General features: G+C 54.1%; 2 protein-coding genes and 1 long non-coding RNA gene across 9 annotated transcripts in view; 1 reads left to right on the forward strand and 2 right to left on the reverse strand.

Moving 5' to 3' along the window:
• The window catches only part of SLC25A39 (solute carrier family 25 member 39), a 27,344-nt gene extending 12,334 nt beyond the window's left edge, over nucleotides 1-15,010 (forward strand). For 3 of the 6 annotated variants that reach the window (XM_025196891.1, XM_014516989.2, XM_014516988.2), the window contains exons 2-12: nucleotides 3,789-3,897; nucleotides 4,682-4,741; nucleotides 6,759-6,803; nucleotides 8,526-8,635; nucleotides 9,142-9,209; nucleotides 10,117-10,241; nucleotides 10,637-10,810; nucleotides 12,103-12,212; nucleotides 12,751-12,832; nucleotides 13,072-13,152; nucleotides 13,601-15,010. In XM_025196891.1, the coding sequence (XP_025052676.1) occupies nucleotides 3,798-3,897; nucleotides 4,682-4,741; nucleotides 6,759-6,803; nucleotides 8,526-8,635; nucleotides 9,142-9,209; nucleotides 10,117-10,241; nucleotides 10,637-10,810; nucleotides 12,103-12,212; nucleotides 12,751-12,832; nucleotides 13,072-13,152; nucleotides 13,601-13,719 (1,074 nt within the window). In that variant the 5' untranslated portion in view covers nucleotides 3,789-3,797 and the 3' untranslated portion in view covers nucleotides 13,720-15,010. The other 3 variants (XM_025196890.1, XM_025196889.1, XM_025196892.1) reach the window with 3 other exon arrangements.
• On the reverse strand, nucleotides 2,662-8,503 carry LOC112549259. Its single transcript, XR_003092635.1, has 3 exons — nucleotides 7,471-8,503; nucleotides 5,176-5,347; nucleotides 2,662-2,786 (listed from the first exon to the last, which is right to left on the reverse strand). It is a non-coding gene; the product is annotated as an uncharacterized LOC112549259 (long non-coding RNA).
• A 3,118-nt stretch (nucleotides 15,011-18,128) lies between the features above and the next one.
• RUNDC3A (RUN domain containing 3A) overlaps nucleotides 18,129-23,857 on the reverse strand; it is a 21,781-nt gene continuing 16,052 nt past the window's right edge. For both annotated transcript variants that reach the window (XM_014516990.2, XM_006017849.2), the window contains 5 exons: nucleotides 22,823-22,988; nucleotides 21,990-22,147; nucleotides 21,467-21,604; nucleotides 19,394-19,500; nucleotides 18,129-18,722 (listed from right to left, as the gene is read on the reverse strand). In XM_014516990.2, the coding sequence (XP_014372476.1) occupies nucleotides 18,580-18,722; nucleotides 19,394-19,500; nucleotides 21,467-21,604; nucleotides 21,990-22,147; nucleotides 22,823-22,988 (712 nt within the window). In that variant the 3' untranslated portion in view covers nucleotides 18,129-18,579. The remainder of the gene's footprint in view (nucleotides 18,723-19,393; nucleotides 19,501-21,466; nucleotides 21,605-21,989; nucleotides 22,148-22,822; nucleotides 22,989-23,857) is intronic.

Genomic DNA, 23,857 nt, shown 5'->3' on the forward strand with positions numbered 1-23,857 from the left:
GACCCCAGGTGCTGCGGCAGAGGCTGCGGCGAGCTCTTCCGCGGGCACGCGCTGCCCCCAGTCGCACAACCACGGATGTCTGCCCCCTCCCTGCTGCCCCAGGACAAGCAGACAAGGCTGGCGGTGGGGCAGCCCGGGAGGGCCAGACTGAGCACTAGGCCTTCTGGATCTGCCCAAGCCAGTGGGAAGCACAAATGCATTAACGCCGCTTTCCCCCCCACCCCCAGCCTCCCTCTCTTTGCTTGGTGTAAATAGACTCTGATGCCAGGAATCTATTTTAAATTCCAGCCCAAAAGCTTGCTGAAGCCAGTGGGGGCCACACTGGTGTTGTCGGGCAGTAACACGCAAGTCAGAAAAACCCCACAGCCTAGATCTTGCAAGAGATCACTTGTAAATGGTGCTCCTTCCCCTGGCCCCTGTCCTCTGTTGTGAGCCCTTCTGCACCTGGGTCTCCTGTTGTATTTGGCAAGCACTCAACACCCTCTGGCAATGGATGACAACTTCTGCAACCTTGGGCTGCTCTGCTTGAATCTTCAGGGGCAGTGCATAGGATGGTGGGGCTGCTTATTTTCCCGGTTGCGGTAGGAAGCTCATCGTGGATTGCAGGTGATGGTCTGTGGGCCTCTCTGACAGCCACTCTGTTAAGGCAGCTAATCTCGGGTTTCCTCTTCATTTTCTCTTGGAAGCTGAGAACCTAGCCGGGCTCTTCCTGCTACTGGCTTCCGTGCTAGCAACCAAGATGCTGCAGTGGGAAGGGAGCTGACTGTTTTTGCTGATTGGCCTGCTCTCTCTCTACTGAGCTGACTACTGCAGAGCTCATGGCAGTGAGGCTTTGGCTGTGTGTTAGTACTATCAGCAGAGGTGACATGCAAAGTTAGAAGATGCATGAGAAGGGGTCAGTTCTAGCCTTGTGCCCTCTCTTCCCCAACTATGTCTTTAAAAATCCCAGCCATATCACGCTTAGCAGTACAGAGCTGCTTTTTGCACTGATTGTGCACCAGCATTTACAAGCACATCTGTGCCCTCCAGTATCAAACAGCTGGCCTGACTAATACTCACTGCAGGTCTTTTTCTAAATTAGATCTATCATAACCAGCTGTGGGTCAGAGCTGTGGGGAGAGAAACAGGAGGCTGGATATGAGGAAGAGCTGATTTCATAGGGTCAGTTGCTGGAGATTACTCAGGCTATCGGAGAAGCCTACCTCTGTTCAGAAAGTCCTGGGGAAGTCTTGTCTTTGGGCCTGCTGCTCTGCTCTCTTATGTGTGTGGAGGGCCATGTAGGGTGGGTAAATACCTAGTGTTTAGGTAGTTAGGCATTGGGGTTTGCTCTGACTTGCACAAGGCATTGTACTATTTGGAAGGAAGGAAGCCTGTCATGGTCTGTTGGTGTACATAGGAGCAAGGGAGCCATCTCCAGTGGTCTTCCCAGGGGCCGTGAGAAAACTTTAGGGCAGATGTCAGCAATCTTTGAGAATGGTGAGCTGCCTCTTGCAAACTGCCTGCAGCAGTGATCCCCACCCCAGCACCCTAGCCCTCCCTGCTTCTTGTTCCATTTACTCTTGCTGCTGACTTCTGCTAATTTTTATCACCAGTAGTGATGGGGAGTCACGAATTTGGCAGCAGAAGGTGGGAGCAGGGTGACAGAGGACCCCTTAGCATAGAGTAGGAATGCTGGATAATGTGGGCAGAGTCCAGCAGCACACAGCAGAAGAATTTGTGGTGCAGAAGGTGTCACCTCATCACATGCCACTGATCCCTGCCACTGTGAGCTGGATCCAATCTCTTTGTAGGTCTGAGGTCACAGACCTCTGTTCTAGGGTGTTCAGCCTCTGCCCTGTGGGCCAGCTCTGGCAGGCCCCTGGCATCCAGCCCACGGCACCCCACAGGTCCAAAAATTTGGTGGTAGGGGAGCAGTACTTCCTTGCTGTCAAATTTCTGGTCCCATGGAGAACCCTGTGGGGTGGATAACATGGCCCTGCATGCTGGATCAGGCGTGCAGGACCAGCATAGGGCCTGATCCCAGCACGCAGGGCCTGATCAACCACTGTTCTAAGGCATTGATGCATCTGAGCTGAGTATGTTACTTATGCTGTTTAGTCCTTCAGAGCCTGAGGCATGGACTTCTGCAGTGCTTGTGGCATCTGTAATGGAAAGGCAGACACTATGACCTTGCTCTGAGGGAGTCCAGGCTCCTTGGTAGAATAATCTCATTATCCAGGACTTGCACCTTGCTGAAACATTTCCAGTCACATAGTATGCCCTGGAAGCTCTGCTTTCTGCACAAAGCAACTCCCACCTCCACCACCAGCCTGTTTGGCTGATGTAACTACAGAGATGCTGGAAGCTGCTGCTTTGCTGTTGCTACCAATAGGATTTCCTTTCTAAGGTTCCCCAGTGCATACGTAGTCTAGGAGCTGCAGCGAGCTTGTTGATGCTCCCAGGGTAATAGGGGCTGGGACCCAACTAGGAAGCCCTAGAAACAGCTGAAATTTGTGCTCTGAAATCAGGATTTGAACTACTAGTAAAACCAGAGTGCAGGACCAGGGTATGTTTGGATTTACTCTTGGAGCATGTGAAAGCTGGTTACAAGGAACTGAATCTACATGTAGCTCTAGAAGAAGCCCGGGAAACAACTAGAAATCAAGAGGTTAAGTATATATGAGCACATTTCCCTTTTATAGGAGGTGATCAAAGTTGAGAGTCCAGAAGTACTGGCCAAATCTACTGTGCTGTGTTTCCAAACAAGTGCATGGACATCAGGGGGTCCCGAGAAGTTCAATGCTGAGCTGCAGTGAGGGAAGCATGGTTTAAGCACAAGGCTGTGAACCAGGACTCCTAGGTTCTGTTCTTGGCCTGATATTAGCTTCCTGTGTGGTCTGGGGCATGTTGCTTCCCCTCTCCTTGTCTGTCTTGCCTGTCCTCTAGAAGCAGTGTGCTACTGACCCCCTTCTATGGATGGGGGCATTGGGTGGGGTTGGCTAAAGGCTTGTAGGGTGCTTTGAAATTGCAGAGTGCTCAGAGCTGCAGTTTGGATTAAGGTGAACAAGTGTGAATGGAGTGTGCAAGAAAACTCTTTGTCCTGGAGCTGAGGAGAGCTGCCTCTTAGGGCATACCTCATTAATCACCTTCCTGGCCTTTGAGCCTTGCTTCTCTTGATTGCACCTAGCCCTTCCTTCCTGCAGTATGTGCAGCTTTCTCCCTGCATCAGAGAGGGGGGATTCTTCCCTTCTGGATCTGGTGCTACCAGGGGTGTGGGAGAGCACTATGCATGTCACCTTACTCTCTGCCTCCCATAGCCCTTACTAGATACCCTCTAGGGCAGCTCCTCACACTGCCTTGCTAAGGTCATTGCTCTGATTAGGCCTGTTTTCAGCTGTTCCACTGGAAGGGTTTTATCGGTGCTGAGTGTAGCTGCCCTGTCTGCTCTCTGCGAGCAGCATGGCCAAGAGAGCCCCTCCCCTTCTGCTGTGTGCGGATAACTACTGGCAGCTGGGGGGTGGGCACCCAGGCAGGCACATGGAGGTATCTGGACAGCAGCAGGAGGACTCTCTGCATTTAACATTAGGAAAGCAGCAGTGTTCATATCTCGCAGGCCAGGAAACAAGTGGAGCCTGGTATCTAGCGTGCTGTGAACTAGTGCCTGCTTGTTGGGATTCCTGGGGTTGCCACCTATCCCTGATATGTTTTCTCTTCTTGTGACTTGCCTGATTGAACAGACACCATAAACTGAAGGCCTCAAAGATGGAGAAAGCAGTCCCTATAACTGACCTATGTCCTGTTTGTTACAGGCAGGTAGCATGATGGCTGAGAACCCGTCAGTGAGCCTTGGCAGGGGCATCACACCCTTACAGCAGATGCTGGCGTCTGGGACTGGGGCCCTCCTCACATCTCTCTTTGGTAAGGATTTGACCTGTATGTAGCTGAGCAAGATGCCTGTGGGGTGGCCATGTGCAAGTTCACAGCATGGATGCATGTATGTACATGGGTAAGGTATATCTTGAGGTCAGTGTGTGTGCCTGCCTGAGAACAATGATTTTTGGTGTGTGAGTGCAAAGGGTGAGGAAGGAGTATGCCAGGGCTGGTTTGCATATGCAGGGGGCATGGAAACTCACAGTTCAGGGGTTTTAGGACAATCTCTTCAGGGGCTGCTGCTTCAGGTCAGTGACTGCCAGATTCAGCTGTCTACTGATACAGCCCTAGCCTCTCCCTACCCCCTGGTATCCCCTCCAGCCCTTGTGATCTTTTTTCCCCCAGTACAAATGAATGGCTACCAGTGAATTTGATCAGGGACTTCACTTTGGGAACAGCAGAGCAAAAAAACAGATACCATAGGGAGACATGAGAAACAGTTGGCTGCTGTTTCTAGCTCAGTGGGGAGTGTGGGGCCTTGTGGTTAGAGCAGCAGTGACTGGTGTGGGACTCCTGGGTTCTTCCCTCGGTTCTGCCATTGACTCTCTGTGAACTTGGCCAAGCAGCTTCCCTTCCCTTCTCCTTGGCTTCCCTGGCAGTATGAATCCCTTTTCTAAATTTCTCTATGGGGAGGGAGAACGGGAGACTGGGAGGGAGTCTGCGCTAAGAGGCATTTTTCTGGTTCATCTAAGAAGCACTATATCTTGCTTGGGTTGTAATATTGTGCTGCATGTCTGAGGTGCACATGACCAGCTGGCTTGTATTGTTCCAGTGACCCCCCTGGACGTGGTGAAGATCCGATTGCAGGCCCAAAGGACGCCCTTCTCCAAAGGTAACTTGCTGCCATAGGCAGCAGCTTCCCATTTCTCTGCAGCTCAAGAAGGTGGGTGGTCTCCGAGCCACGCCCCCTCCAGCATGGAGCTATGGGATGCTGTTGCACAGATGTAGGCTGTGTTTCTTCCCTGGTTTGATCAGTGACCCCAACCTCCTCAGGTCCCCAGGGCTGTAAGGAAGAGCAGAATTACTAGCAGGGACACATGTTTGGCTCCTGATGGGCCAGTCTGATTCTTTGCATCTTGGGTTATTCCTGATAGTGGTGCTAGACTGGGGCTCTGGCTTCTAAATCTGATCCAGGGCTATCTCTAGGCAGGAGACCAGTGATGTCTCAGGACCCTTGGTTCTGAGGCTGAAAGAGAATATGATGGAGATGTGGGGTCTGGAGTAGCACCAGCAGACTACATCCCCATTTTTAATACCTTCTCCTACCTGTTGTGAGCCTAGGAAAGAGGCTTCTCAGAAGGTGCAGTGCTGTCATGGTCCCCCCCATGCCAGGTCAGTGCAGCTGGCTGGCTGGTATCAGTAACACAACTGTCAGCACCCTATGTATGAAGCTAGAGTGCATCCTCTTGCATGGGATGGTCATCTCTCCCCTTTGGACCTGGAGGGGAAAAAGGTTTGAAGGGCTTCAGTGCCAGTGAACTCGAGTTGTGTGTGTAGCTCTGGGGAAGTGGGTTAGGGTGTCGTGTGCTAGTGTGTAGTGGGCACAAAGCTTGATGATTGGGATTAAGACAGTCTCTCCAGTGGCTGCTGCTTCAGCCCAGTGGTTGCCAGACCCCAGCTCTCTGCTGATACAGCCCTGGCCTGTCCCTGCCCTATGAAATCATACCCTAGCCCTCAAGGTCTTGTTCCACAATACAAATAGCTGCCAACACATTTGGCCCAGACTGCTCTCCCTTTGGTGACCTGTCACTAAGTATGTCCCTGTTGTGTGTTTCAGTGTTGTCAGCAGAGGAGGGAGGGTTACTGTGGCAGGAAGGGAGCCTCCTGGGACAGAAGAAGGGCTTTGAAATCTCCCTTCAGTGACTGCATGTGCTCTGCAGGCTCCTCAGTGGTGGCACCAAGCTGGGCTCATCTAGGCTCTTCCCTCCCTTCAAGGGCTCGTTCTCCCAGGCAGGAGGGAGCACATCCTTTGCTTTAGCTTGTGTTGGTCTCTGCTGTGCATGGCTGCTCTGTGCTAGTCACTACCCACCTCTGAGCCAACTCTAACCTCTCCAGGAGCATTTGTGAGCTCACAGAACATTTAGAGGATGTGTGTTGAAGGGGGAATGCAGGGAGCCCTTCTCTCAGCCTCTGGCCTCGAAGCTCCTTGCCCCATTTTAAATAGGAAGCCATACTTGGCCTATACCTACATGGACTATGCCCTGGTACTAACCTGATTAGCAAAATCCCTCCTGTAATAATCAGATCAGGGACTGAGAAATGAGACTCCTGGGTTCTGTTTGCATCTCAGCCACTGGCTCTCCATGTGACTCACGGGTGAGTTGTTTCTTCTCCTTGTGCTCAGTTTCCCCATCTATAAAAATAGAGGTTGGCTGTCTCTGTTTAACTTTGGGAAGTTCAGGTGGAGGAGGCTAAACGGGTAGCAGGTAACCCGTACAGGAATGGGATACTTTAGCTCTTGGAACCTGTCTGGAGCTGGAGTTGGGTAACTTGTCAACCAAAGCTATGCTGCAGACTGCAGACTGAATGCTTGCAACTGCTTGGCTCAGAGCCTGTGGAATAGGCTCTGCCCTTTGCAGAGAGAACTTCTCCCTGCCACAGGAGACGGGGCCCCACCAGCAATGTTCCTGGCTCTCAGTGCCAGCTTTGTTCTGTAATGTCTGTCTTGTACCTGTCCAAATGTCTTGTCTTAGGGTGATACCTCACTCTACTGACAGTAGGGCATGGGGATGCCCGTGTTCCCCTTGTTCCCAGGCCAGGCACCCAGGGACTGGGTGCTATCACTCAGAAGGGGTTCACCACGGCACACCTAGGCCTGTTTCTAAATGTGTCCCTGTTGTGTGTTTCAGTGTTGTCAGTAGAGTCTGGGCCATGGAGTATTCACCAGTCCAAATGTGAGTATCTCTGGGTATTCCCCTTTTGCCCTCTTACTGCAGTGTTGTGGGGCTGCTCTTGTGGGCAGGCTCTCCCCTTAGAGCTGGAAGCCATCTGCCACAGCTGCTGTCTCCAGAGCATGGCAGTGGTGGGGGTGGAAACTGATCCCTTTGGGACTGGGATCCCAGGTCCCAATCGATAGTGGAGGGCCAGGGGTGGTCTAGTGTTTGAAGCAGGGGACTGGGAGCCACAGGCCTGGCTTCTATTCCCAGTTCTGCCACTGACTCACTGTGTGGCCTTGGGTCAGTTTCTTTACCTCTGCCTCTTTCTGACCTGCCTCATGGGCAAGGGCGAGTCAGTGGAGGAATGGTTCTCACTGTCTGGAGTTCTCCTGTCTGGTCATGGGTGTGTTGGGTTCTTAAAGTTTTACCTGCCCAATGGTTTCTTTCACTCTATCACCACCCCCTCCTAGCATAGCTACAGTGAGCGGGGACTCTGGCAATAGGAGTAGGCATATCTGCCATCAGCTTGCTTGAAAAGAGCTTCCCCTGCCCAGTAACTCTGGAGAGCAGGCCCTTGCCTGCCTCTCCCCAAACATCCCTAGGTGCAGGGGGGGGGGGGGGCAGGTGGGGCAGGGAGTGTAAAGTAGTGTAGGGCAGGAGCAGCAGTTCCCTACTATAGAGTTACCAGGATCTTTGATCTCCAGCCCTCGGTGGCCTGCTTGTCCCTCAGCCCTCTGCAGGGGTTAAATCGTAGCCAGTTCCACAGCAGGAGCATGTGTGGGCACCTCTGTCTTTGTCCTCTGTGTCTCTTCTGGTTGCCTGAAAGGCTGCTTGGACCCCAGCCAAGCCTGTCCCATTGCCTGAAGCTCCTTTCCCTGTGTGGGGAGGGCAGGGCTGACCTCTGGGATTGGGTGGTGCCATCTTGGCAATGGGAAGGAGTGTGCTTAGCTAGGGGTTTGCCTGCTTGCCTGCCTGGCAGCTTCCCAGTATGCGGCTCCCACGCCCCACTACAGCCTTCCTGTCTGCTGGACTGGCATGATTTCTCTGCACACATGCACATGCATGGAGCTGCTAGACTTGCTGCAAGGTCTGTTCCGGGGTCTGTAGACCAGAGGGCTGCTGTATTTGTGTGTCTGAGTCTCCAAAAGCCACCAGGCTAGGTAGGGAATTTAGAAGGGGTTCATGGCCTTTCAGGTCTGGAATTGTGGGCTCTAGGTTTTGTGTGGGGGCAGGGGGAGGGGAGCTGGGTGAGCCTTACCCTGAGTTTCCCTTAGGCGCCAGGGCTGATGTTGACTTGTATAGGCAGGTGGCCTCCTGCCAGCTCCAGCAGTTAGTGCAGGCTGATGGAACAGGAAATGCTTCAGGGCAAGCATGCTGTAGAAATGTTGAGGAGTGTGGTGGGGTTGGGCAGTTTCTCAGAGGTCACCATTCCTGTCTCACTGCGTTGCTCCTACAGTGCCTTTACACCCCGTACCACAATGGGGCAAGTCCCAGCCCAACTTCTCATAAGCTCAGTCCAGGCCTGAACTCACTCTGCCCTGCACCAGCCTGAGTCCCAGTTACTGTGAGGAGTAGCAGCCCTTCTGCTGAGGGTCCTGCAGAAGGAGAGGGAAGAATCTGCAGGGAGGGGCCACGTGATGGCGAAGGGCAGTTGGGTGTGTGTGGTATTGGTAAGTTGACCTGTCTCCATCTTACTACAATTGCCATTTCTCTCTCCTTGCCCCCTTATTCATCCCACAGGGAAATGCTTCCTTTACTGCAATGGGCTCATGGACCATCTCTACGTGTGCCAGAATGGTAACAGCTGTATGGCCTGGTACAAGGCCCCCACCCACTTCACTGGCACCCTGGTACGCCTCTTCTTAGCACTCTCAGGCTGGTGCTGTGGCCCACTTGGGACTGGTTTGACAGCCCAACCATGTGCTGCCATTTGGGTGCCTTGGGGTGGGATATGGTGGCTGCTTGGCAGGGTAGGGGTGTTTGGATGTGGTGGGGCAAAGGGCTCTCCTGTCCCTGCAGACATACCCACTCTGCAGAAGCTGAGAACTCCCTGAGGAGGAGAGCGTTAATTACAGAATTGGGGCCTGAGACTTGGACATCTCATAGGATTTGGGGTTTTGCAGGGGCTCCATTTAGAGTGGCCTTTGGGGTCTGACCACAGCTATTGAGGATGCCTTAGCTCAGAGAAGCTGTTCTATCTTTGATATCTCCTTTTCCCAGAAAGAGCAGAGCTTGGGTGCAATTCAGCCCCAGCCTGGACTCTGGATTAGGTGTCCTTTGGGCTGTGGGGCTCCCCTAGTACTGGAAAAGCCCCCTCTCCCTACCCCAAACCTTCACACTCTTCTCTTTGTTTCAGGATGCCTTTGTGAAGATCACACGCTACGAGGGCATCAGGTCTTTATGGAGTGGCCTGCCTCCCACGCTGTGAGTCTGGGCACCTGCATAAGCGATGGGTCTACCATCATTGCCCACCCCAACCTTTGAGTTCCCCGAGCGTGGGAGAATGCAGCCTCCTGGGGGGCACTAATGCCAGAGCTTGCATTCCTGGCCTTGGCTCCCAGGGTGCGAGCACTAGTCTGAAAGGCCAGGAGCCACCACATGTAGCCACTGACTGCTGTGGCGTGCAGAAGATGGTCTTCCAGCACCAAACTGTCCAAGCTCCTTAGAGTCAGAGGCTGTTTCCTCTCCTTTTGCTTTCTATTCCCTTCTCTGTCTGGTCTGACTCTCAGGTTTTGCAAGCTGTGTCAGAAAGTCTATAGCCTTTACACACACAGGGTGCTCCTTAAAGGTTAGAGGGTCTTTCTCCTCTGCTCAGGGCCAGACCAGTTGGCACATTTGGGGTCAGAAAATAATTTTACCCCATGGTCAGATGCTTGAGGGGTTTTGTTTTCCTCTGTAGTGGTGGGATTGGCTCTCTTCCTTACATATCGTCAGTGTTTTTGACAGCCCTTGCAGTGGTGGGATGCTGACAATCCTTCTGCCCTGCTTTACCTGTAGCAGTTTAGGGTGTTCTTGGTTTCTTTGGGCCATGTACCTTATAATTGTGCGACAGGATTGCTTATGTAATTTTAGGAATAGGTTAGACAAGCATTTGTATGAGATTAGTTTGGATAGGGATGATCCTGCCTCAGGCAGAGGGTTGGAGTAGATGACCTTCTGAGGGCCCTTCCAGGCTGACTTTTCGATGAGAAAGGGAAAGGGGTAGTGTCAGGGTGCAACTGGGTTGTTTGAGGGGGAAGGTAACTGTGCCAGAAGCCTTCTGATTTCCTGCTGTGGGCATGGAGGGCAACACAAGCCAGACATGATGCTAGCAGCACCCTCTCCTTGGCAGGGTGATGGCAGTACCTGCCACTGTGATCTACTTCACCACCTATGACCAGCTGCGGGATTACCTGCACTCCCGGATGGGCAACCAGGGGCACCACATTCCTCTGGTGGCTGGTGCTCTTTCCAGGCGTGAGTATTGCTCTCTTCCTTTGCTGTCAGCTCCAGGGGTCCCAGTGCCTGGGTGCTCCCTCCAGTAGAAAATCCCTGCTCCAGTAGAATCTCCACTTCCTCCTTACAGGGCCCTGTGGGGTGGGCTACAGTGTTCTAAGACTTCTCAGATTCAGTTCCCAACTCTTGCACTGATTCCCCGTGTGACCTTGAGGGCACATTGCTGCATGCAGAGCTGCTGCTAGACCTGTTCTCCTTGTGCCGGTTCTATAGTTCCTTTTCATCTCTGCAGAATGGCAGGTACCTTCCTGCTGTCTGTGTTCAGGGGTGGCCCATGCACCCTACTCCACAGTGTTATGGCACCATTGGCTTGTCTACAACTGTGCTGGTCTCACCCCTCTCCTTCCCTCGCTCAGTGGGCGCTGTGACAGTGATCAGCCCCTTGGAGCTGATCCGGACCAAGATGCAGTCCCGACAGCTGAGTTACCGTGAGCTGTGCATCTGTATCCAGTCAGCAGTTGCCCAGGATGGCTGGCTGTCCCTCTGGAGAGGCTGGGGGCCTACAGTCTTGCGGGATGTTCCTTTCTCAGGTATAGCTGCACTGACAAGGGGGTGTGGGACGTGGGTGCTCCAGGAGCCTCTGCAATTGGTATCACGGGGAAGGGGAGGTTTAATCCATGGACTCCAGTGTCATGGGGCACTGCAATAGGGAAGCAATCTCCTCTATAGTTAGGGATGGTCCTGCTTTGAGTAGGGGTTTGGACTAGGTGACATCTCAAGTCCCTTCCAACCCTACTTTTCTGATTCTATTCCAAGAGGAAGGGCAGTCTAGTTGTGAGTGCTCAGCTGGGCTTTGGGAGGCTCAGGTTTCAAGTCCCTGTCCTGCCACAGCCTCCCTGTGTGATCTTGAGCATATTATTTGGGTGCTGTGTACCTCAATTCCTTGCCTGTGCAATGGGGATAAATCTGCCCAGGGGCTGTGAGGATAAATTCACTAAAGGCCATGAAGATATGGCAGTGATTTGGGAGTCCTACCTCACATCAGTAAGAATGATGCCTTGTGATGTGGGCATCAGTGCTGAACCAGGGCTTATTTGCCTGGTGAAGGTGCCAAGCATGGGGTGGGCACTGGCAGGGGAAGGACTTTTTGGAGGCAGTACAATAGGCTGTGCATATATCCCCTGGAAAGGACAGGTTATGCCCTTGGTAAGTTGACATCACCCAGGTACAGGAACTTATCCAGGCTGGGTACTAGTTGTGGCTAGGATGCTCCTGCCAGGCACTAGGACTGTTGAGCATTGTCACCCTGCAGAGGGCAGGTCTCATATATTTGTGATTGCTGACTCAGGGCATCAAGCAGCCAGACATTTTAGACCAGGGTGAAAGTGGCAGGTTTTCCCCAGGACAGGAATTTCCCTCCTGCTGTCTGCAGAGAATACAGTGTGCCACGCTGGCACTGTTAGATCATGCTGTAGTGGGCTGCTATTCTTCCCTCTGCATCTTTTACCTGCTTTGTCCAGGGAGAAGTTGATAGCAAACAGTGGTGTGAATTTTCAGAGCCAGTCCAGTGGCCCAGTCCTCTCGCTTGCTTCCTGTTACAAGCTGGCTGCATTTCAGCTCGGTTCCAGCTCTGTTTGTGCCAGGGAAGGCAGTCGTCTCCCATTGGTAATAGTTGAGCTGCTGACTGCTGGTGTCAGCAGAAGCCCAGGATTCCTCAGGCCATGGGACTGGAACTCCCCTCCCTTCTCTAGGTTTGCTTCCAATAAGGGCGGTGGGGGGGAATGGCTCCTACTGTATTTGATCAGGGACTGACAAGTTAAGTCTCCTGTCCATAGAGCCAAGCCTCAGGACCTTCTAACTTTGGCACTGCTCTCTCTCTCAGCTCTCTACTGGTTTAACTATGAGCTGGTGAAGGAATGGCTCTGCAACTGGTCCCGACTTGACAAAGCCACTTTCATGATCAGCTTCACCTCTGGGGCTGTTTCTGGGACTGTGAGTATGGAATCTGTAGATCCATCCAGTGGTGCCTGCCTTTGAAGGAACCCTAGGCCCCAGCACAGAGCGGGGGGTGTTTAAAACAAGGAAAGAATCAAACAGGTGTTGTGTGTTTGGGGTGAGACGTTTCCATCCTGGAAGGATTGGAACAGTGGCAGAAGCAGGTAGTTGCTGATTTATTTATTTTTTGTCTGGATTCAAGCAAGCTGGGGCTGTATGGACCAATGTCCATTGGGTGCCTTCGTCTCCTTCCTGTGCAAGACTCAGTGAAGATCATCCCTGCTTCAAAGAGCAGGGTCTGAGTGAGGCCCAAAGGAAGGGGTTAATTGGATATTATATATCCTAAGAGAGGCGGGGGACAAGGCAAGGAGCCTCTGGGGGGGGATGAGAAGAGCAGGGCTGAGGGACTGGGAGCTGGAGTTCCCAGTCATATGATGAAGGTCAGGTCATGTCTCTGGGGAGTGGCAGACAGGGTAGGCCCCAGGTTCCCCAGCTGTGGCTTGGTTATGATAGGCAGCTTGTCCCCTTCTGGCAGGTGGCTGCAGTGCTGACGCTGCCCTTTGATGTGGTGAAGACCCAGCGGCAGATTGAGCTGGGAGATGCAGAGAAGCTCAGAGGTGAGAGGGGTGCTGAGGACACCAGCCTTGGGACATCCTAGTGGTCTCCACATGCTGAAGGATTCAGTTCCAAGCAGTGGGGAGCCCATCTGCATTGTCCTGTCCTGGGAGGAAGGCTTCTTCCTCAGTGTTCACACTGCCTGGGGTAGAGTGTCACTTTTGTGGCTGAGCATGCCCTGGCTAGAGTGAGTGCTACCCTCCCCTTGCCCTTGTAACTCTGTTCTGCCTTGGCTCCACAGTGACTGCCTCCAAGTCCTCCTCCACCTTTCTGCTTATGAGGAGGATTCAAGCTGAGTCTGGTATCCGTGGGCTTTTTGCAGGTAAGAGCTTGTGCCCTCAGAAGGTGGGCAAGGTGGGGAGGCAGTGAGGACTGCAGGGAGATCTGGAACTACCTGGGATCTCTTGAGCTTATATTAACAACCTGTTACAGAAGCAGGACACTGGTTGCCATGGTCACCTTGCTTTACCTGTGGCAGGTTAGGGTGTTAGGCCTGTGTTGTGTCAGAGTTGATGGTAGTCTTATGTAGAGTTTAGATTGTGGCTTGTATAGGATAGTTTGGATAGGGATGATCCTGCTTTGGGCCGGGGGTTGGACCAGATGACCTCTGGAGGCCCCTTCCAGCCCTGCTTCTCTATGATTCTTTGAGATGACAAGCATGCTCTGAGGGGGGGTGGCATTCAAAGAGTGCTGGCGGGGGGATGTAAGCTGATCATGGTCCTACAGCTAGAACAGGAAGAGATTAATACGACTCTTCCTGCCTCCTTCAGGCTTCCTGCCCCGCGTCGTCAAAGTGGCTCCTGCCTGCGCCATAATGATCAGCACGTATGAGTTTGGCAAGACCTTCTTCCAGAAGCTGAACCAGGAGCAGCAGCTCAGCAGCCTGTGAGCACCCAGGCTGAGGCAGCACCTGGGCACAGCCCCCATGGCACAACCTCTCAACAGCCTGCTCTGTGCTGTGGGGGCAGGCACAGCGGCCTGTGCCTCTCTGAGGCAGGAGGGGGTGTACCTTGAGAGCCAGCAGGTGGGAAGGCACAGCATAGATGGGGCTGCTGGCTCCTGGGCCTTTCATTTCCTCTTGGTTGTTGCTAGGGGTAGTTCTCTCTCACTGCATAGTGCCTGGTGTGACCTCCCTCCTAGCCAGGACTCCCCATCCCAGGCACTCTGCACTGGGATATGTCAAGTCCAAGTGCCTTTTGGCCTCATTCTGCCCTCATGCTTTGCTTGAGAGGTTTTCCTCTTTGCCTCCCTTGGGGGTGGGCTGGAGGCCATGTGCTAGCAGTATAGGGCACTTGATGCTTTCCAGGCCTAGAGCCGGTAAGATTGCCGTTTACCTCTGGCATATACCTTTCTGCCCTGCCTGTCCCCTCCCCTTGCCCTCACCTCCTCCTGGTTGGCCTGCATGCTGGTTAGGCCACTTGAAGCTGCCTTCATTTGCTGTGATAGCACAAGGCCATCCTGCTCCAGCCAGCTCCACTTGCTGTGCCCCCTGGATGGGGCAGGACAAAGCTGCTCTGGGAGAAGTGGACTCATCAGCTGCTGAAAGCTGCCTCCCTGCCCAGCTGGGGGTGGCCTGACCACACATGTTTTGGGCAGGGGCTCCTTCCTGGCAGGGCATGGACTGCTGCCAGGGTTGCCTGCTTTGCCATGGACCAAGGGCCTTTTGTGTACAAAGACTTTAAAGCAACCAGGGCATAGCACCCAGGAGGTGGCTATGCCTGTGACTCATGGGATCTGTATCAAACACTGGGTTTGGCTCTCACCTTGGGGTGAAACCCATTTCATGTCCTGTACGCACAGCCCCTTTCCCTATCTTCACTCTACACTTGCTTCTGTTGCTGCCCCATCCTTCCAGGATGGAAACATCACATTACATGTGACAGCCCTCTCCTGGGCTCTAGGCCAGTCTCCTCTGCACGTAGCACAACAGCTTCTTCCACTCAGGACTTCCTCAACCCTGTCTGCCCCACTGCTGTATAGGGGACTGCTGTAATGGATACTACAGGTGTGGTACGCCTAAGAATAATAGACCTCAGCCCACCCTGGAACAGCTCTAGGGCCAGTAGCTGGACTAGTAGCCGCTTTCCTTCCCACTGCTCACGCCTGGCGTGCAGGGGCACTTGGAGGGTGGGGGAGTTTGCTCTTATTTTCTTAAATAAATTTTTATTTGGGATTTAGAACAGTTGATCCCTTCTCCCACATACACACTTCGCTCCTTGGGGTGTTCTCAGTGTGACAAGTTCTGCTGGGCTTGGGCACCTAAAGGGCTCCAAGGTCTGACTCAGCAACTGCTATTGACCAATATCAAGGGGTCGAACTGATCCCATGTAGTCAGCAGCTGCTTTCCCTGCTCTGCTGCTATGTGTAGCCTGGGTGTGTACAGGCTTGCTAGTGCAGGACTGTGACTAATTGGTTAATCCACTACTGCTGACCTTGATTCTATGGGTGCAGGGTGCCATTCCCAATAGGGGTCCTGGCCTTTGTCCATGTCTTATGCAGAGGGCTTCAGGCTTGTTCCTCTTTCACTATACCTCAGAGAACCTCTCTGCAAAGCCTGTAGGGTGGGATGTGGGAATAGTTCTTCACTTTCACCAGGGCACCCAGAAAAGTGTAGTGTAAGAAAATCCAGAAGTGTGTTTGTTGGGGGAAAGGGGAGGGGGATGCAGAGTGTCAGTTATCATTTTTGTGTCTGAGCTGGTTAAGGGTGACCAGCTTGGCACCTAGAACACTCCCTCCCTACTGGCCCTTCCTCCTGGCTCAGCATCTGTCCTGCTGAGTTGTGTACCAGCTAGGGGAGGAGCCCCTCATTTGCTCTTTGGTGCCTCTCTCTACACTGGCAGACAAGGTTCTTTGGGTAAATCTGGCATCTTTTATTAGACCAACTAAAATAGCTGGAAAAATTCTTCTTTACAAGGTTACAAACACCACTCTCTCTACACGGAGTGTTCTCAGCCCCCATGGAAGCGAATGGTGCTTGCTGCCTGATTGTTGGGAGGGGAAGGGATTCTGCTTTGTCCTGCTGAGGGTGGGGCTTGTCCTCTACTAATTTAAGTCCCTCCCTTTCCCCAGTGCTGTCTGTGTGGGTACCTGCTTCCCCCAGCTTGGCCAGATTAGAGAGTACCAGCAAAGCCATGTCATGCCCAGGCTGCTGGTGGAGTTGGACCCTGGGAAGATGATCCTGAGAGCAGGGGCCAGCAGCCCATTGCTCTTGTTCTCTGATGATGAGCTCCAGCTAGTAAGTGGACTGGTTTTCTCTTGCCCCAGGTGTCTTGTGTTTTCCTACTGCCATAGGAATGCTTCATTGATGCTGGGGCAGTCATCAATCACTTGGCTTCAGAGCGTGGCTGCCTGGCAGTGTGAGCAGCCCTAGAGTCTCATGGGTCATTTTTTGGCCCCTGCTTCACCCCATTTGACTTCCAGGATCGCCATGGAGGAACCTCGGATACTGCACCAACCTTGAGATTTTAGATGTACTGTACCATCATTTCCCTCCATAGGGGCAGGAGAGCTAGGGTACCTGTAGGACAGCTTCCTCCTAAGAGAGCCTTGTCAGCATCACAGTGTACATGTTGGGGTGCCTGGACCCTACAGCAGAGGCCAGCCTGTAGCCCAGAAGTCACATGAGGCTTGAAAGAGCCCACTGACAATCTGGCCTGAAATACACATCCCCTGGGCATCAGACAGCATGTGAATGCTGTGTGTTAGTGCATGCCACAGCTGTTACTGTATCTTGGTTTGAAGTTTAAAGGTGACACCTGCCCCAGAAGAGGTGGAGCCTTGGAGCTTGGGATGACCTAGAAGAGAATCCAAGTGGTTCCCAGCACTGCAATGGTACCATGGGGCTACGGTTCCTTGCCTTTGAGAGCTTGTGAGAATGATGCATGGGCCTGCAAAAGCATGCCTGTTGTTTCAGCTGGGGCTGGGGCCAAGCTAAGAAAGGCGACCAGGCATCACCAAAGCATGGGGTATTCTACAGGCCTGGTCTCAGCAAGGCCTGGCTAAGGTCTTACCATGAGAACTTGACCAGATGTGACCACACAGTACTTTGAGAAGCAAGTGTGGAGACCATCCAGCACTAGGCAGGGTGGGCCATGAAGGGCCTGAACTGCAGGCCGCAGCAATCCACATCCTTCCATATTGCCTGAGTGTATGGCTGATTTCAAATGAGACCACCCCCTCCTCCCAGAGCTTGACTTCCCTGGGGCATGCAAACCCAACTGGCTTGTGGGCAGTGTTCGTGTGGGGAGTCCAGCCCTGGGGCAATTAGCCGGGCTCCTGAAAGCAGCAGCAGCACAGGCCCATCTTGGGATAGGACTGGGAGTAGGAGTAGGGGAGTCAAGGTTCCTCATTGCCCCAATGAGCTCTTGGTACATGAAGGTGCAAGAGCCCAGACCTGATTACAGGCTAGGAAGTGTGGGGGACCCCCCCCCCCAATACAGTGCCACTCCTGATCCCTTAGCCATTGACATCTGTGACTTTTATGTTTTTAGTTTTGAAAACCCCATGATCCCCTGGTTCTGGGGTTGCCTATGGGAGCCCTGGTTAGCTCTGCCATGAGGAGGCTCACAGGCTTAGGGCTTGCAACCCTGCCATGGCTGCCATTGTGGCTAACAGCAGGGGCTGAAACGTGTGCACTGCCGCAGCTGGAGCTATGGCCTCGGTCTGCGAGAGCTGGGGCTCCTCAGCGGGGCTTTTGCAACACTCAGCGGTGGGTGACATCCAGCTCCTCCCCACACGGCATCACACCAGCTCATGTCTCTGCATTTATTGTTTCCATGACAGGGCTTCCCCAGCAGCTGGGGCTAAAAAAAGAAAAATATGGCAGGGGATGTTGGGTGTGGGGGGCATTGTCCCCATCAGCGCTTGCACGGCATGGCTGTGTGGGGGGATTGAGCAGCGAAGGACAGGGGGAAGCAGCAGGCTCCTGCGGCCTGGAAGGGGGAGCAGCTGGGACCCTGTCACCCAGCAGGGCGGTGCTGCCAGCCAGGCACTAGAGGGCGAGCAAAACCCAAGCAGGAAGGAACAGACTCCCTGGCTCATGAGGCTGGTGGTCAGAGGCAGCAAGAGATGAAGACCATGATGGGGGCTGTGGGGGAGCAAGTGGGAGTCTCTGACAGCTCCCCCAGCCCAGGCTGCACATCCCAGCCCTAATATGCGTGTGGCGGAGGCCATGCAATGTCCTGGCAGGAGGGGTCAGCAGCAGCAACAAACAAGTTCCTGGGGTGGGGGCATTATAACAGAGGGAGCCTGTGACTCCAGCAGCCAGTATCCTACCCCCACCCCTCCCGCCCAGCAGAGTGAGCGCCTGCCGTGAGGGTCAAATCCCTAAGGGGGGAGGAGACAAATTATCTTTTGACCCCCACCCCCTTCAGTCAGATGCAGGACCCTGCGCCCCTTCCCATGCTTGGATAGCTGTGCAACACAGCACTTAAACAGCTGCCTCGTTCCACCCCAGAGGTGGCTGCCTTCCAGCAGTCTGGTGAAGCCATTGCAGTATATACAGCACGTTTGCAAAGCGCTCGGGCATCCGTCCGACTGTACGAGCGGATGAGGTTCTGCCCTGGGCGACACGTCCCTCATGAGGAATGGGCCTGTGTCTGTGAAAATGCAGTGGTTCAGCTGGGGGCGGCCCCCACAGGGGCAGTAAGGTCCTGGTGGCTGTGGCGTCAGTCCCCTCAGCATGAGATGGCAGGGTTTCCTCAGCTTGCCTCCTTCCAGCAGCCTCCACTCCCTGGCGCCGCACGGCCTCTCAGCTGGGGCTGTGGGTAGGGCTGGCTTCATTGCTGTCGCTCACCAGGCATTCATTGGATTTCAGGCTGGCCAAGGACTTGCAGCTCGGGAGGGAGGCCAGGGAGCCGCAGAGCCCCAGCATGGACGGCGTGGGGTCCTTCCCTGGAGGGCGAAGGGGAAGCAACAGAGTGCAAGTCAGAGCAGGGACCCCTCAACTCGAGGCAGCTGCTGGCGACCCCCCAGACCAGGAGGCTGGACAAAGTGAGCCACCCACAGTTGTCAGTGGGGGAGCTGGGAACCCAGGAGTCCTGACAGCTAGTCCTTAGCTCTGATCATTAGACCTCACTCCCACCAAGAGGTAGGAGCAGACCCCAGGAGTCCTGTTTCCCATCCTCCAGTCTAACCGCTAGACTGCATTGTAACGCCCTCCGGCCAGAAAGCATGCAGCGTTACAGCAACACCCTGGCCCATCATTTTAGGGTGCGGGTGGGTGGTTAGAGCAGGCGACGGGGAGCCAGATGTCCCAGGTTCTAAGCCTGGGTTTGCCCCTGAGATTTTCCAAGCCCTTCTCAGGCTCCCCCCTCCCCTGCTGACAGGTGCTGCAACCAGGGCGGGCCCACAATTTTGGGGGGCCCCCTGATGCAAAGAAGCCAGTGGCAGCGGCAGGGATGTGATGGGTGACAAGCAGCCAAAGGGGACCCCTTGGCTGCGGGGCCCCCCATGGCCACAGGTTCTGCAGCATAGGGTGGGCCGGCCCTGGCTGCAACCTCAGTCCCACTCACGTGTCTCACAGGCAATCACTGCCTTCCAGCCCAGTGTCCCCAGGGTCTCACCCAGTGGCCCCCAGGGCTCTCCTTCACGTTTGCCCTCCCCCAGCCTCTGGGAGTCGGAGCTCAGGCTGATCTCTGCTGACAGCTGGTCTGTGCTCATGAAGCTGTGCCTGTGGGAGACAACACCCCGTTAATCATGGCACAGCAAGGACCAACCCCTTGTGATGTTTAGATCTGTGGGTTGATGTTCAGACCCCATGTACTTGGGCTGCTACTGGCAAATACCCACAGTCAGTGGTAATTCCCTCAGGCTCCTCTGTGCTGAGAGAATTGCTTGGGGAGTTTCAGTTCACTAGCAGAGGGGCCCCAGCACAACCAGGTGTTGCACAGCTGCAGGGATCAATGGTGCAACCCACACGTGGGCACCAATCCAAGCAGCACTTAAGTACATGTGTAAAGTTAAACCTGTGTCATCCCACAGACTGCAAAGGGAGCTGCTTGCAGGTTTAACTTCACCTCAGTGTAGATGGGCCATACCCAGAGACTCTGTTACTGAGGAGGCATGGAACCACTTTTTTTTTTTTGATTCTATATCTTGGGCCAGATCAGCCAAATCAATTCCAAATTCTAGCAATCCCTCAATTGTTAAAGTCTGAGATGCTACCTCTGACAAGTATCCTCCCTCCCATACTCTTCAGCTTGGGGCTTCAGATACTCCCAAATCCATGGCAGGCATCCTATGTGCAAGCCCCAAGCCCAGAGGCCTTGGAGTTTGGATGCCCCACAAGTCTCACTTGTCCCTAGCCAAAAGGCTGTAGGAGTAAGCTCGAGGGAAAGCTCAAGAGCAATTCCCCATCACCATAAATTGTGTAGCTGAGATCCTCCAACTGGGAGGCTTTAGCAGACTCTCACAGGGGGGGGCCTGCCTGCAGTGCAAGGGACAGATCTCTACTCTCAACTTCACCAAGTCATTCAAGGCTGAGAAGAAGAGGGTCTCCCTTACCAGTTCAGTAAAACCACCTGGGCTGAAACCATCATCGTGGTATCTTCCACACCAGATAAGAACCACTTATAGCTGGAGGGTAAGGTTGTTACAGCAATTTGTGATCACCCAGCCCTTCCCTCCTCTTGCCCTACAGCAAACAGCTGGCCAGAGATGGTGAGGGGCAGGGAAACAAGTGGGGGTGGGGGTGACAGTGGGGGTGATGACCCCTTCAGTCTCAGAGGAAAGGTGTACTGGGAGCTGGGTACCTTCTACAATATCTGTATCAACCCATCTACCCAGCTGCTTATCTGCCTGCCTACCTACCTATCTAGTGCACCATGTAAGCCCAAACACCCATCTACCCATCACACACCTTTTTAAAAGGGTAGTTAATGGCTGGAATGCCTTAGCAGAGGTGCAGTGAATTCCCATCACCTGAAGTCCCTAAATGGAGACTGGCTAACTCTAACTCTACCCCCAACTGCAGGCTTCATGCAGCAATGACTGGGAAATCTCTGCCCCTGGTAGGCAGGAGGTAAGTCTGAATGCTGGGAATGGTCCCTTCTGGCCTAGCAACCCAGGACTCTATCATGTTCAGAAGGCACCTGTCCCCTGGGTGTTCAGCCATGGAGGGCTCCCTCAAGGGGAGGGACCCTGGAGCAAGCCAACCTGCCCCTCACCTGGGAAGCTGATTCTTTCCTGTGCTGGCAGGACCTAGAGCTGCTGTCTCTGGGCCCTATACCCAACCTGCTCCCCCCCGCCCCTACCCAGGAGGTTTCACACTGTTGTCAGGACCATGCGGGGCAGGTAAATCTAAATCAGCCTGAACAGATGCTTGCCCTGAGACCTGGAGGGCTCCAGAGACCATGTGTTCCCTTTTCTTGTGCATCTCCCATCTCTTAGCTCCTCACAGCCAGATCTCCCATGGCCTGCTATCTGGATACTCCTGCACACAAGACTCCTGCTTCACCTTCCAGCTTGGGAGGGCCAGGGCAGCTGCCTGGTGGGAGTCCAGGGGCTTTGTAGGAGGCTCCAGGCTATGTCTGCCTTCAGGCCTCTGCCTCCCTGGGCACCACATCCTGCTGATCTAAAGGGCTCCCTGCCCTGGCTCAGACTCTGGGTGGATCCAGGCCTCCTCCCCAAGGATTTACCTTCTGTACAGCTTGGTGTCTGACCCACAGTCATTTCCATTGAGGGTTCCCAACGAGGGCCACTGGTTCACCAAGGGCGTGATCATCTCCTTGGAGAGCTGGACCAGTTGTGCATTCTCGCAGGGGATCAGGCCCGTCCTGGAGGCAGGGCAGAAAAAGGGAAGGCTGGTGAGGGAGGGATTCATGCAGCCAGGCAGTGCAGGACATGGGCAGGAGGGTCCTCCCACCTTCTTCCCCCCCAGCAGGACCCAGTCACAGTATGGGGAGGAAGTAACTCATCAGGAACCACAGGCAGCCCCCTAGGGTGGGGCACAGGGGCTCTGGGACTGTGAGGGGATCATAACTGCTCTGCTTTGGACAGGACAGGTTGAAGGAGAGGGATACAAAGAGCCTGTGGTGGGATGAGGTAGAGGGCATAGGAAGGTGCAACCTGAATATAGGGCATTGGGCTCTGGGGAGAAAGCTCCCTTGGTGTGGGGCAGTGAGCTAGGGGTGGGCAGGGAGGGATGTTGGCTGGACTCACAGCTGCTCCTGCAGTTCCAGGATGATGCCCTCCAGCTCCCTCTTCTCCTGGTGGTTTTGCACCTTCACCTCCTCCAGCCTCATCTGCAGACGCTTGTTCTCTGCTTCTAGGTCCTTCAGCTGGGACTCCCTGAGACGCACCAGCTCTTCCAGGTACCCCTGGGTATAGGCAGAGCTCAGCCCTCCAGGGACTGGCTAATTCCACTCACTCTGTCTGGAAGGGCTTAGTGCCAGCAGGATGTGATGCCCCAAGATCCCTCACACTGGCTGCAGCAAGCTGCTCATGCCTGGATGCATGGCCTGGCCCAGCCATGCCAGGGAGCAGGCACACAGAGGACACATTCAGGAGCACCCCAGTAGGGGCATCCAAAGAAGAGGGTGAAGACCATGGCCTATATGGGACAAATCCTCTTGTTCCCCAGGGACTGGGGGCTGTACCCCCATGTGCCAGGCCTGGAAAGGCTGAAGCAGGGGAGAGGGAAGGGAACATGGGGCCAGCAGGGTGCCTGGTGCTGTTAGATGTAGTTTGGCTCACAGGGCAGCACAACCAGGAACCTAAGGGCTGCCGATGAGATGCTCAGCCTTGGAGGGTGGCAGGGCACAAGAAATACATGGCTGCCTGCCCCTCCACCATGGCCAGTTCTGCCCAGGCAGAAGTGCCACAGGAGGGCAGAGGAATGTATAGGATAGGGGTCCATATCTTCAGAGCTCTCGTTGCGGTGCAGGGGGTGAACACTGAGTATGTGGGCCTGAGTATTATGAAGGGGGAATTCACCCCAAAACTGCCCCCCTCAGCCCAGTGAGGCTCCCTGCCCAGCCCAGATGCCCAGGTACCTTCTGTGCATACACAATACGGAACTTCTGCTCCATCTTCCGCCACTTGTTGTACCAGCTGTCATCATCCGTGACCAGCGGCAGGTAGGGGTGGTCAGGAGAGCTCTCCTCGCTTGTGCTACTTTCCATGCTCCTGCGGTCCTCCTCATCGCTTAGGTAGTCGTAGCTACCAGAAGAAGAGGGACTCAGAGGGAGGAGATAGCACCTGCCTGAAATGGAGCCTGGGGAGCAGAGAGGCAAAGATACCCAGGACACAGTAGTGTGTCCCTGATTCATTGGGGTTGGGTACCACGGTGGGTAGCCGATCTGATCCCGGCAGGGCCAGAGACAGCCTGAGGCCCTGTTCTGCATTAAGACCTGTATAAACCAGGGCCCTGTCTGCTCTGCCTGTGTGTACAAGATCTTGAGTGCGCTTTCCAATCAGCCCTTCCAACCTGTCTCACGGCAGCAGTGGTTTTAATAAGTGGATGCCTCTGGTCTTGGAGTGCGCAGAGCTAGGCACTATATACGGAAGGTGTCAGCTCCCCCATCTTCCCTCTCAAGGGTCTGTCAGCTCTAGTAAACTAGGTAAACAGCCTAGTTTATTAGCCTGGTGCCTGAGGCCAGCGCAGACTGCAGCTAGGTTGTGGTAGGTGCTGTATAAACACACTGCAGCAAGCAGCCCCTGCACCAGGAGCTCACTTCATTGCTACCATTGTGTAGCTAAATGGTGTCTGGTTTGCATACCTTGTCTTCACTTAGTGCTTGCTGTAAGCTCCTGTTTCCATCTGCCCCTCAGTATCAGTCTCAAATGATATCTGCCTGAGATATACTAGCTCAGGTTTTTCTACTCTGCAGCCCTATCCTTGGGATTGTTTCACTGTCCTTGTCAGTATTTGCAACCCCTATGTCATGCTCAGCCCCTCCTCAACTTGTGGGCACATATGTGGCAACCGTGTAAGAACAGGTGCACAGAGCCTTTGGCCTGCCAGGCTAATGCAAGAGACATCATGCCTTTGTACCCCAAACTGGACTACAATACCCAGAATTCTCAGC

This window comes from Alligator sinensis, unplaced genomic scaffold (assembly GCF_000455745.1).
Source record: "Alligator sinensis unplaced genomic scaffold, ASM45574v1 scaffold444_1, whole genome shotgun sequence".
NCBI lineage: Eukaryota > Metazoa > Chordata > Crocodylia > Alligatoridae > Alligator > Alligator sinensis.